This window comes from Neolamprologus brichardi, unplaced genomic scaffold (assembly GCF_056152115.1).
Source record: "Neolamprologus brichardi isolate AB-2024 unplaced genomic scaffold, ASM5615211v1 NODE_ptg000031l+_length_7269946_cov_1, whole genome shotgun sequence".
NCBI classification, from domain to species: Eukaryota; Metazoa; Chordata; class Actinopteri; order Cichliformes; family Cichlidae; genus Neolamprologus; species Neolamprologus brichardi.
Genome location: NW_028270136.1, coordinates 1,453,358 through 1,466,041, shown reverse-complemented (window position 1 = coordinate 1,466,041; position 12,684 = coordinate 1,453,358). Strand labels below are relative to the sequence as shown.

At 43.8% G+C, this 12,684-nt stretch overlaps 1 protein-coding gene across 3 annotated transcripts; it reads left to right on the top strand.

The window, feature by feature from the left end:
- The first annotated feature begins 85 nt into the window (after positions 1-85).
- On the top strand, positions 86-11,495 carry LOC148094666 (uncharacterized). 3 transcript variants are annotated; one of them, XM_087837335.1, is made up of 7 exons: positions 86-617; positions 7,511-7,591; positions 8,595-8,642; positions 8,741-8,773; positions 9,249-9,296; positions 9,395-9,427; positions 11,140-11,495. In XM_087837335.1, exons 1-7 carry the CDS (start codon positions 86-88, stop codon positions 11,388-11,390), a joined length of 1,026 nt encoding a protein of 341 aa, XP_087693461.1. In that variant the 3' UTR covers positions 11,391-11,495. The 3 variants fall into 3 exon arrangements, with proteins under 3 accessions (XP_087693461.1, XP_087693462.1, XP_087693463.1); XM_087837336.1 differs by lacking the exons at positions 8,595-8,642; positions 8,741-8,773; XM_087837337.1 differs by lacking the exons at positions 8,741-8,773; positions 9,249-9,296.
- Positions 11,496-12,684: the final 1,189 nt, after the last annotated feature.

The window sequence follows — 12,684 nt, the reverse complement described above, 5'->3', positions numbered from 1 at the left end:
TTCATTACATTTACCTCATTTATGTCAATAACCAGTGTACCTTCATAACTGTATTGTATAGTCTCAACGTATCTGTGTTGAATGGATGTTAATGTACTTTTGTGTTTGCTTGCACAAGTTTTCAGAGCACCCTGACCGTTCTCAAGGTGATGTGCCCATGGCATCGTCCTCCTTTGAAGTTGATGAGCAGGTTGCTGTACTGTTATCACCAGACATGGTTGAAGCCCTAACGCAGCTCATAAGCAGAAGACTAGAGTGTGGAGTCCCGGAAGAAAACCCCTTCCTCTTTGCAAGACCCAACTGTTTGACTCCTTACAGAGGACAGGACTGTCTCAGGATTTATGCAAATGACTGTGGTGCACAAAGTCCCGAACTCCTTAGGTCAACACAGCTACGCAAGCATGTTGCAACTTTGTCACACGTCTTGAACCTAAAAAATCACGAGCTTGACCAAGTTGCTGACTTTCTAGGCCATGATATCCGTGTCCACAGAGAATTTTACAGACTTCCAGAGGCTACAACCCAGCTGGCAAAAATATCAAAACTACTACTTGCCATGGAGAAAGGGACCCTTGGAAATCTCCAAGGCAAAACATTGGAAGAGATTGAAATTGAAGGTATTTCTAAGTAGATAGTATTTTAAGGTGTCTAGTTTTTAAGCTTTTGAGTGTTCTTAACACAATATATTTAATAACCTTACTTTTACATTAAAGCTGTTAAGAGAAACAAGGAATGTTTGTACCTGCTGTTTAACATCTCCAAAAAGTTGATTCTGTTCATCTGGACATAGCTGAAGTTGATTCTGTTCATCTGGACATAGTGTTTTGTGGGAGAAATGTTTCGTCACTCATCCAAGTGACTTCTTCAGTCTCTGCTGACTGCAGGTTTCAATCTTATAAACAGTACATTTGCATAATGACTGAAACCAGCCCACTGAAGGAACAATGGGCTTGGAGGTCAGTCCTTAATCTTAATTATGCAAATTCTCACGACCATTGATCAGCAACCACTGACCAAAACCCACTGATCAAAGACCACTGATCAATGGCCATGAATACCATTCACAGAGAGCTCTTCTGTGTTGTGCCATGCGCTTCGCCAGAGGTTGTTTGGTTTCCCCGATGTATAAATCCTGGCAATCCTCCTGGCACTTAACAGCGTACACTATTTTACTCTGTTTGTGTCGGGGGACCCGATCCTTGGGGTGGACTAGTTTTTGGCGCAGTGTTTTGGGGTTTGAAAGCCACAGAGACCCAGTGTTTAGATAAAATGCGTCTCAACTGCTCCGATACTCCTGACACATATGGGATCACTACAGGTTTTCGTTTGGGCAGCAGTTGTCCTTCTCTCCTGGATTGGCTGGAGCTTTCTTTAGGAGCCGTCCCAGCTTTGACAAAAGTCCAGCTGGGATAACCACATTTACTCAGGGCCTTCCTGATGTGATGTTCTTCTGCCTCCTTGGCCGCTGTGTCAGTGGGGATGGTGTTCGCTCCTAATGACACCCAGTTTGTGCTCCAGTGGATGATGAGAGTCAAACCTTAAATACTGATCCGTATGTGTAGGTTTACGGTACACGTCAGCTTTTAGATGTCCCCCATTACTGATGGAAATCTCAGTCTAAGAAAGCTAACCTGCCACTTTTCATAGCCTCCCTGGTGAATTTCATGTGTCGGTCCACAGAGTTAATGTGATCCGTGAATTGTGGTACGTCCTGAGATTTGATTTTCACCCAGGTGTCATCCACATACCTGAACCAATGGATTGGTGGTGTTCCAGGGTAGGATAGCAAAGCCCTCTTTTCCACTTCTTCCATGTACAAATTGGCCACGATGGGTGAAACTGGGGAGCCCATGGCACACCCATGTTTCTGCCTGTAGAACTGACCCTTGTATGTGAAGTAGGTGGAATGAAGACACAGTTCCAAAAGCAAACACACTTGGTCGATGCTGAGAGTGGTCCTGTTGCTGAGGTTGGTGTCATAATCTCTTACGGACTACCTTCAATGCTTCCGTGACTGGGATGCAAGTGAAGAGAGATGTAACGTCGTACAAGACCATGGTTTCATCTGCCTCCGTAATGACATCTCTCACCCGTCCATCCATCCATCTTCATCCGCTTTATCCGAGGCCGGGTCGCAGGGGCAGCAGCCTAAGCAGAGGCCCAGACCTCCCTCTCCCCAGCCACCTCCTCCAGCTTATCCGGGGGAACACCAAGGCGTCCCCAGGCCAGCCGAGAGATATAATCTCTCCAGCGTGTCCTGGCCTGCCCCGGGGCCTCCTCCCGGTGGGACATGCCCGGAACACCTCGCCCAGGAGGCGCCCAGGAGGCGCCCAGGAGGCATCCTTGTCAGATGCCCGTACCACCTCAGCTGGCACCTTTCAATGTGGAGCAGCAGCGGCTCTACTCTGAGCCCCTCCCGGATGGCCGAACTTCTCACCCTATATCTGAGGGAGAGGCCAGCCACCCTTCGGAGGAAGCTCATTTCTGCTGCTTGTGTCCGCAATCTCGTTCTTTCGGTCACCCTCTTCACCACGACGGACCGGTGAAGCGTCCGCATCACTGCAGCCGCAGCCCCAATCCGTCTGTCAATCTCCGGCTCCCTTCTCCCATCACTCGTGAACAAGACCCCGAGATACTTGAACTCCTCCACTTGGGGCAGGAACTCATCCCCGACCCGGAGTGGGCACTCCACCCTTTTCCGGCTGAGAACCATGGCCTCAGATTTGGAGGTGCTGATCCTCATTCCCGCTGCTTCACCCTCGGCTGCGAACCGTTCCATTGCGAGCTGGAGGCCCTCACCCGATGAAGCCAACAGAACCACATCATCCGCAAAAAGCAGACTTGAGATTCTGAGGCCACCAAAGTGAAAGCCCTCCACTTCTTGGCTGCGCCTAGAAATCCTGTCCATAAGAATTATGAACAAAACCGGTGACAAAGGGCAGCCCTGGCGGAGCCCATCACCCACCGGGAACGAGTCCGACTTACTGCCAGCAACGCGAACCAAGCTCTGGCAACGGTTGTATAGGGATCGACTGGCCCGTAATAATCGGCCTGATACACCATACTCCCGCAACACCTCCCACAGGACACCCTGAGGGACTTGGTCGAATGCCTTCTCCAAGTCCACAAAACACACGTAGACTGGTTGGGCAAACTCCCATGCACCCTCAAGTATCCTTGAGAGGATAAAGAGCTGGTCCAGTGTTCTGCGACCAGGACGAAAACCGCATTGTTCCTCCTGTGTCCGAGGTTCGACTAGCAGACGAACTCTCCTTTCCAGCACCCTGGCATAGACTTTCCTAGGGAGGCTGAGGAGTGTGAGCCCCCTGTAGTTGGAACACACACTCCGGTCTCCCTTCTTAAAGATGGGGACCACCACCCCGGTCTGCCAGTCCAGGGGTACTGCCCCTGATCTCCACGCAACATTGTAGAGGCGTGTCAACCAGGACAGCCCTACAACGTCCAGAGCCTTCAGGAACTCGGGGCGGACCACATCAACACCAGGGGCTCTGCCACCAAGGAGTTGTTTAACTGCCTCAGTGACCTCGCCCCCGGAAATTGGTAGGTCATTCCCCTCATCCCCAGACTCTGCTTCCTCCTCGGAAGACGTGTCAGTGGGATTAAGGATGTCCTCGAAGTATTCCTTCCACCGCCTGACAATTTTCTCAGTCGACGTCAGCAGCGCTCTGCCAGCACTATACACAGCGCAGGTAGAGCACCGCATTCCCCTCCTGAGACGCCTGACGATTTGCCAGAATCTCTTCGAGGCAGTCCGAAAGTCTTTTTCCATGGCCTCCCCGAACTCCTCCCACACCCGAGTTTTTGCTTCAGCCACTGCCCGAGCCGCATTCCGCTTGGCCTGTTGATACCTGTCGACTGCCTCCGGAGTCCCACAGGCTAACCAAGCCTGATAGGACTCCTTCTTCAGCCTGGTGGCTCCTTTCACCTCTGGTGTGCACCATTTGGTTAGGTGATTACCACCACGGCAGGCACCAACCACCTTGCGGCCGCAGCTCAATGCAGCAGCTTCGGCAATGGAGACGCTGATCATGGTCCATTCGGACTCAATGTCCCCAGTCTCCCTCGGAATGCTGTTGAAGCTCTGCCAGAGGTGTGCGTTGAAGATCTTGCGGACTGGGGCCTCTGCTAGACGTTCCCAGAACACACCCTCACTACGCGTTTAGTAGGGGTGCAACGATACACAAAATTCACGGTTTTGGTACTTTGGTGTCACGGTTCGATATTTTTTCGATACAAAAAAAATGTTCATGCCTTTTTATTAATTTGTCATTTATTAAATTTTCACGGCACATTCTGCACCACATCTCTGTGCGTTCATCATTTGTTTGAAGCCAGCTCACCTCCTGCAACCACTTTTCTGAGAATACGCGCTTCTTTTGTGGTTCAGACTCCATTTCTTTGGAGGTGAAGGAACACCAAAGTAATTGCTTAAAGGATTTTGCTTCTTCAACATCTTTAAGAGTTCTAAACAAATGTCTGTCCTCCTCCAGAAAATCCTATGTACGCAAACACGCGTTGCAACTTCTTATCTTGTGCGCGTTTTTTATTTTGACAGCGAATGCGCACCTGCGGACCACTTATGTGCAGCCCTGGTTATTTAGCTCGTCATATTGCAGCCACAGAAATTCTTTTGTCCATGAAACCATAAAGCTGCACTTTCTTTTTGCCTTATAGTCTGATTTGTCATAACTTTTCCGTTTTGTGGTAAGCTTTGTTTGGCTGTCACTTCTTCACGCTGACCTGTCTTATTTGGCTCAGCAGAACTAAAATATATATCCTGCTGCTTTTACACATGCACTCACATAACGCTCAGCGATTCTCTGCGCGATCAACTTCTCACATGTTTAAGCTTGCTGCGGGAGATTTCACTTGTCATGTTTGCATAGTAAGCTAACGATTGATAAGATGTCAGAGGAATTGGTGCGCAAATTATCATCACTCACCAATCAGTGCTGTCGCTCTGTATACGCAGTTCGCACGATTGCAAAGTGAAAGCAAAAAACAAGCGCAAATTCAAACGCAATTTCAATATGTCACATATTGACAGTGGCTCACCGATGCCAATGACATAATTACCCAGCTACATTTCTGAAAGAATGCAAAAGCATTGACATATATTTTGCGAGCCCTGTATCTGATTGAGGAATCACTCATCTTTGGAAAAGAGAGTTTATTACAGAGAAATGGCTCTTTCCAAAATAAAAGCTATACTATACGCTTCTTCTGGGCTATATTCTCAGCACCATATTAAATATATCAGGTCCCCATAAGGAGAATCATGTGCTAACGGCTGTCTAAATGACTCGGGTAAAGTTTGTAGCATGCGTGCTTGTTGTTTTTGTCTGCTTCCACTTGTCTTTGCACTAGGATGATGTCGGAGTAAATGTGCAGTCATATTCGTTGTGTTCCCACTAGTGCTGTCAGCGTTAATCTGAAATGAGGTTAACGACACAACACCTCCGTTAACGAGCTACTGCGGATTGCCTTGTGCGTGGGGCTGGACGGCCAACACAACGAGCTAACTGCGCTAACACACTAGTTCCCACCCATGTAATTGAGCATTGCTGGCACATCCAACATACTGTTTTACTTTAATCCATGACGCGCTTACCTTCAGGGTCATACTTCACATGAAAACCAAAATAGTTCCAAACGCCAGATCTGAATGAGGGTGGGGGAGGTTCAATTTGCCATGTTGCAACGAGCTTAGCTTCTGTCTCGCTAGCTTGCCCTGCGCTCAGTGAATCTGCGTTCGACTACTCCGCCTAGGCTGCACTGTCGAGCGCAGATCCACTGAGCGCTCAACACAGACAGCATCGTCAGAAGGGAAGTTGATAAAATAAATTAAAAATGTTGTATTGTTCGATACATATGCGTACCGAACCGAAAGCACTGTATCAAACGGTTCAATATCGATACGAGTATCGTTGCACCCCTAGCGTTTAGGTGCACCGGTTCTGTCCAGCGTCCTCTCCTGCCACCTGATCCAACTCACCACCAGGTGGTGATCAGTTGACAGCTCAGCCCCTCTCTTTACCTGAGTGTCCAGAACATATGTTCGCAGGTCTGGTGATACGATTACAAAATCAATCATCGATCTGCGGCCTAGAGCGTCCTGGTGCCACGTGCACTTGTGGACACTCTTATGTTCGAACAAGGTGTTTGTTATGGCCAAACTGTGATTTGCACAGAAGTCCAATAACAAAACACCGCTCGGGTTCAGATCAGGGAGGCCGTTCCTCCCAATCACGCCCCTCCAAGTCTTGCTGTCGTTACCCACGTGAGCATTGAAGTCTCCCAGCAGGACAACAGAGTCTCCAGGTGGAGCACCTTCCTCTCCATGGTGATTTTGGATGCTGGGGGCTTTGCATTGCTGAGACAGGCCAAAACTTTCGTCTGTAGTTGCTATGCTTCCATTTCTGCAATATTGTTGTTACGAATTGCTGTTTCTGTGGCTGTGATCAGCTCCACTAGCGGGATTTGTCCCGGTGTGACAGCAAAATTCAGCCCTTGAGCAAGGATGTTTTTCTCTGTTTCGGTGAGCTGTCTGTCAGACAAATTCTTCACCCACTTGTCCACATCCTCTGTGTCGCATCCTTGTCTCTTCTGGTCACTGAGGACACTCTCCGTATTTTGCCGTGGTTTCCGACGTACAACAAGTAAGTCAAACTTCCTTTGTTGCCTGGTCTTAGACTTCTTGTGCTGTGCTAGACGAGCCTTCTCAGTAAAGTCAAACACCTTTTTAAGAGTATTCTCATCTAGAAGCATTGTCAGTCTCTGTTGGATCCGCTCCTCTTGAGATTTTAGCATGTCCATGGTAAAATTTGTTTGCCTCACCCGTTCATTAAGCAACTGATGCTGTGCCTTCTGGAGGATTTTTGTTGCCCGGAAGCCTTTAACGAAGAGCTCATTTGCAGACTTTTAGGAGTAATCCGGTTTTGTCTGCATCTGAGGCTGAATCTCAGGTGGTTCCTGTAATCCACCATCTTACGTGCTGTTTGCTCATACTGACGTACAAGCTTCAGGCCGTCCTTGCCAAAGTGGGTTAAAACGTCTTGATGCATTCAGAATGCCTCGATTCATAATCAAGGAGGGGGCCTAAGGCCATCTTACAGTGCTGTGATTGCAGCCATTCCCCAACTCTATGTGTATGGTACTCATGGCTATTGATCAGTGGTCTTTGATCAGTGGGTTTTGGTCAGTGGTTGTTGATCAATATTCATGAGAATTTGCATAATTAAGATTAAGGAACTGACCTCCCAGCCCATTGTTCCTTCAGTGGGCTGGTTTCAGTCATTATGCAAATGTACTGTTTATAAGATTGGGGAAACCTGCAGTAAGCTGAGACTGAAGAAGTCACTTGGATGAGTGACGAAACGTTTTTCCCACAAAACGCTATGTCCAGATGAACAGAATCAACTCTTGGAGATTTACTTACCTGGATGATTGAGAATGCATCAAGATGCTGCTTAACATATTTTTTTGTCAGATAACCTAGACTTGACAGACTCTGGTGAGAGTGAAGACGGCGAGGCTGACAAAGAATACCCACCAGCACAAACAAAAATGGGTAAATGCACCAACAAACAACTCATATTTATGTAGTATTCAGTTGAATGCAATATTGTGAGATGTTTCAGGTATAGTTATTTAAAAGGTAGTAGTAAGGATTATATGTGCACTGTAAGTCTTAAGTATTGAAAATGTCTTAATTTGTTTTGGGCTGAGGTTAATACACTGCTTAAGCTATTCTTGACATAGTCATAAAGATTGATGTCTGTCAAATAATGTCACTAAAGAAAGGTCTAACCAGATCAGTACAAAAAATGTAATAGTACTTACATTGATAGTTTTGTGTTGTGATGCTACAGATATCCAGCCAGAGATGTGTGTAAATGAATCAACCACAACGCAACAGAGCATTAATATTGAGCTACACTATTCAACTACAGAAAAGGGAACTAGGCAATTTGTTGAGGTACCTCCAGGGACCTCTGACAGTATTACCCACTTCCTACAGTGTGCCCACTGATGATGATTGTCTTATAACTGGACTGTTGGAGTATTGTGTTTACATTTTTACAAGGTATGCCGAGAACATCTCTTCCGCTTATCCTAACCCCAGCAAGTGCACTTATTGGACTTGGCTGCCCAGTCGATAAGGCGGGACGTTAGCATAGTGGTTAGCACTGTTGCCTCACAGCAAGACGGTCCTGAGTTCATCGGTCCAGGGTCCGCAAACATGGAGTTGTTTTCTCCATGTTTGCGTGGGTTCTCTCGGCATACTTCAGCTTCCTCGCACAGTCCAAAGAAACTGGGGTTAGGTTAATTGGTCACTCTAAATTGCCCATTGATGTGAATGTGATTGCATATAGTTGTTTTTCTCTGTGTTAGTCCTGTGGGAGACTGGCGACCTCAGTCATTTTAGGACTGAGCTATGGACCTGAGGATTACTTGTATTTATGGATGCCTCTCTCCTTGTTAGTGAAAATCATTGTCTTGTTAAAGGAAAGTCTAAACAGGAACAGAAAATGTGACTGCTATATTGAGCTAAAATACTCCTTGTACTATAGGGAGGAGTACTATGCCACCTGTAGAGGAACCTTCAAACACCTCAAACGGTATAACTATCCATCACCCTACATATTGATGGCTCTTCCATGATTACCAAGCCACTCATATTGTTTGTGATATTTTTGTTTTACTTATCTATTTATAGATGTGGACTCGGCTGGAGAAGGCACATCACAAGGTACCACAAGAATAAAATATTTTAAAATATTAAGACATCTTTGAACAACAGACTAGCAAATGGTTATCTCTGTAACAGTGTTTGACGGGATTTTTGATGTCTTTCATCTTTGTAGATGGCTTTTATGTTTTATTTCTAGTAAAATGCTTTCTAGTTTTGGGAAATGCAGTTAAGATTACTTTGAAAAGACACAATGCTTATTCAAATTCAGAATGAATAAACAGGTGTGTCCAAAGTTTTAACTGGTACTGCAGATATATCATGACAATTCACTGATATGCCAGCTGAAGAAATGGTCAATGTAACTTTAAACTTCTTCAGTCATTTTAGGACTGAGCTATGGACCTGAGGATTACTTGTATTTATGGGTGCCTCTCTCCTTGTTAGTGAAAATTATTTTCGTGTTAAAGGAAAGTCTAAACAGGAACAGAAAATGTGACTGCTATATTGAGCTAAAATACTCCTTGTACTATAGGGAGGAGTACTATGCCACCTGTAGAGGAACCTCCAAACACCTCAAACGGTATAACTATCCACCACCCTGCATATTGATGGCTCTTCCATGATTACCAAGCCACTCATGTTGTTTGTGATATTTTTGTTTTACTTTTCTATTTACAGATGTGGACTCGGCTGGAGAAGGCACATCACGAGGTACCACAAGAATAAAATATTTTAAAATATCAAGACACCTTTGAACAGATTCTTTGAACAACAGACTAGCAAATGGTTATCTCTGTAACAGTGTTTGACAAGATCTGATATGAAAGTTTGGTCAATATGACATGCCAGAATTTTACAAACATTGCATAGTTCATGACTAATATCCAGTATGACCTTAAAGTTGGCATGAGGAATTTTCTTCTCAGGTTCAACATTAGAATACTTTTCTTATTTTGGTTCTTATTTCAGTTTTGGGATTTGAAAGCCACAGAGACGTTATCTTTTAAGAAAATCCGTATCAGCTGTTCTTGTCCTTCTTCGCTCCTGGATTGGCTGGAGCGTTCTTTAGGTGCCTTCCCAGGTTTGACAAAAGTCCAGCTGGGATAACCTCATTTACTCGGGGCCTTCTTGATGTCATGTTCTTGTGCTTCCCTGGCCGCTGTGTCTTTGCTCTATTTTGTAATATCTTGATGACGCCCAAGTTGTGCTCCAGTGGATGGTGAGAGTAAAGCCTTAAATACTGATCTGTCTGCATAGGTTTACAGTACACATCGACTTGAAAGTTGGCTCACTTAAAGCTCCAGTAAACTCAGCTTAAATACTAATATTGCATATTAATACTTACCATTAATCATCTTCAAAAGCCTGATTAACAGTTCAAATGTTCATAACTATTCGAAAACAAAGATGGGAAACTGCTTATCTTGCTTTTTAAACCATATATGAAAACTACATTGGCATGTTAGATCACCTTTTGATTGAAATCTTTTTATTTTTATTTTAAGAGACAATATGAGAGTTTATTGTCAGTGTTGGTGATTCTGTAAATGTGTACATCTTTAAACTAATATTTTTTTGCACGAGTTATTTCTGACTCAAATGTTTTTTAATCTCCCATGTTTCACGGTTTTTATCAAATGAGAAAGAGGTTTCATGTGAGTCATCTTGTTTTGCTGAGTATGACATCAGAGTAGACTGTCCTACATTGTCTTCGGAACAGATTGTTTTGACTTTCAGAGGAATGGAAACAAATGTGTGCCTTACATCACTGGATCTTGAATGAGTCCTCAAAGTATCCTGGATATCTTTAGAGTTTTCATTAATGCTGGTTGTATCTGATCACCCAGAACTTGTCATAATGCCAGGTCTGAACTGGGCTACTGTTACAGTACAAAATCACATGAGAATAAGAGTGGTGGAAATGAGGAATAATTTGCTTGACAAACTAAGTGAAAAGATCAGAGGACAAAGCTGAAGTAATGGGTTGAACCTGGATTCTGCATGATTGGAAGTAGAGGACAATAAAGGAGGACATGATGAAACTGGATGGGAACTAATGTCACTTTGTAATTGGGTGTCCCGTGGCATTCACATAGTTAGAAGTTCTATCTTTAATAGTTTTCTTTGAGTTAATGTTTTTGCAGGAAAGAACGAGCTAGATCTTCTAATCAGAATATAGCTTTTAAGACACTGTATTTATCTAACATGGCAAAAAGCCAAACCCCCGTGTAAATCTAAAGCCCCACAGCTATTTAAACCAAGTTAAAAAATGCTGTGGTTAATGCCTGGACTTCTTTTTGATATGTGTACCATGAAATGGATTTGATGTTTACATCCATATTGTTCTTGAAGAGTAACTTTATAATAACTTAATAATTAACAAATCAAAAGTAAGCTGATCTTATTTTCTCTCCCCCTTGTAGCATTCCCTGGAAATGGCGCAGAAGGGGAAAATCCTCGAAGGAGACAAAAATGTCCATGGTCTCCCAAAGAGATTGCAGCAGTCATGAGACATTTCCGTGGGCACATTGCAAATGGGAAACTAGCCACTGTGACAGAAATCAAACAGTGTAAAAATGCTGAACGTCCTGTATTAGACAGTCGCTCTGTTCAAAATGTGAGAGACTTCGTCAGGAACCGCGGCATAACTCTAAAAAAAAGGAACAGCCGCTAAACGATTAATCAAGTTACAAAAATATATACACAGATGTTTGACATATATGTCATGTTTGCAAAAAGCACGTGTTCTTGTTGAAATAAACTTGAGTATTCACCATCAGATTGGCTATTATTTATATATATATATATATATATATATATATAATTTTTTTTTTTCTCTAAAGACCGTACTTAAAGGGAACATGATGTGTGAAAAGCACCTTTTCTGTGCTTGAGCATGTATCTTATTACCAATTCAAGAACTCTGAAGATACACAACCCTGGAACCTTTTCTTTTGGAACTGAATATTTGTCTTTCAGTGAGGCTTTCTTATACTGAGGGGAAAAGTTCCTAAAAGCAAATTCTCATCAGCAGTTGTATAACTCAAATTAAGGAAGATATGTGCTTAATGTAAATGCATAATATACCAACTAGGAAATCTAACCTTTAATTGCTAGCCTTTAACAGAGAAGACCTGTAAATTCATGGTTGAAAAGTTACCTTTGGAACTCTTATCCCTGTATTGCTTTGACTTGAGCATTAGACATTTCATAAAGACTATAGGGAATTCACATTATAAATATGTGATGGCTCCAATACAAATCTAAGAATAAGGTTTGTCTTTGCAAATTGCATTGAGCTAGTTCTCAAATTCAGGTCTTTGTGTTTTGTGATGTTCGATTTTTGTCATAAGACCACGTTTTGTTAACTATTAATTTTAATATGCAGTAGTAGTGTTTGAGTTTAGCCATGTCCCACTTATTCATTTTTGGCCCTATAATATACTTTGGTGACAGGTATGTGTGTTGTATAGCCAGTGTCCTTACAAATCCTGTTGGGTGTTAAAATGTCTAATATTTTCATAGGCGGGGCTTCTCACCTAATTATCTATGTCCTGATAAGGTTGCAAAAAAACAGGTTCTTATATCTCTAGTTGTGTTGCGTGTATAGGAACTTTGAAGTGAGATCTGTGCTCTGTGGCTCAAAACAGATTTTTTGACGTATTCAGCATCTCTCAGGGGCAAGCGGAAAGTGGTGTCCCCATAGTCCACCACCTGGGCTGGTTTGGAAAAAGTGTCCTTGCAATACATAGAAACCCGTATAGGTGTGTGTGTGTGTGTGTATTATGCTTACACATATTTCTGTATAGATTTAATTTGAAACAAGTTTTAATCAGGTTGTTTTGGGGTTAGTTCTTCGGTCTTCATTTTACATGAAACCTTGAATCTCTCACTGCTAGCAGCAGCAACCTCCTGTGACTGTGAGGCCTGGTTACTACTGATCACAATGCAGCAGCCCCGACAGCTAA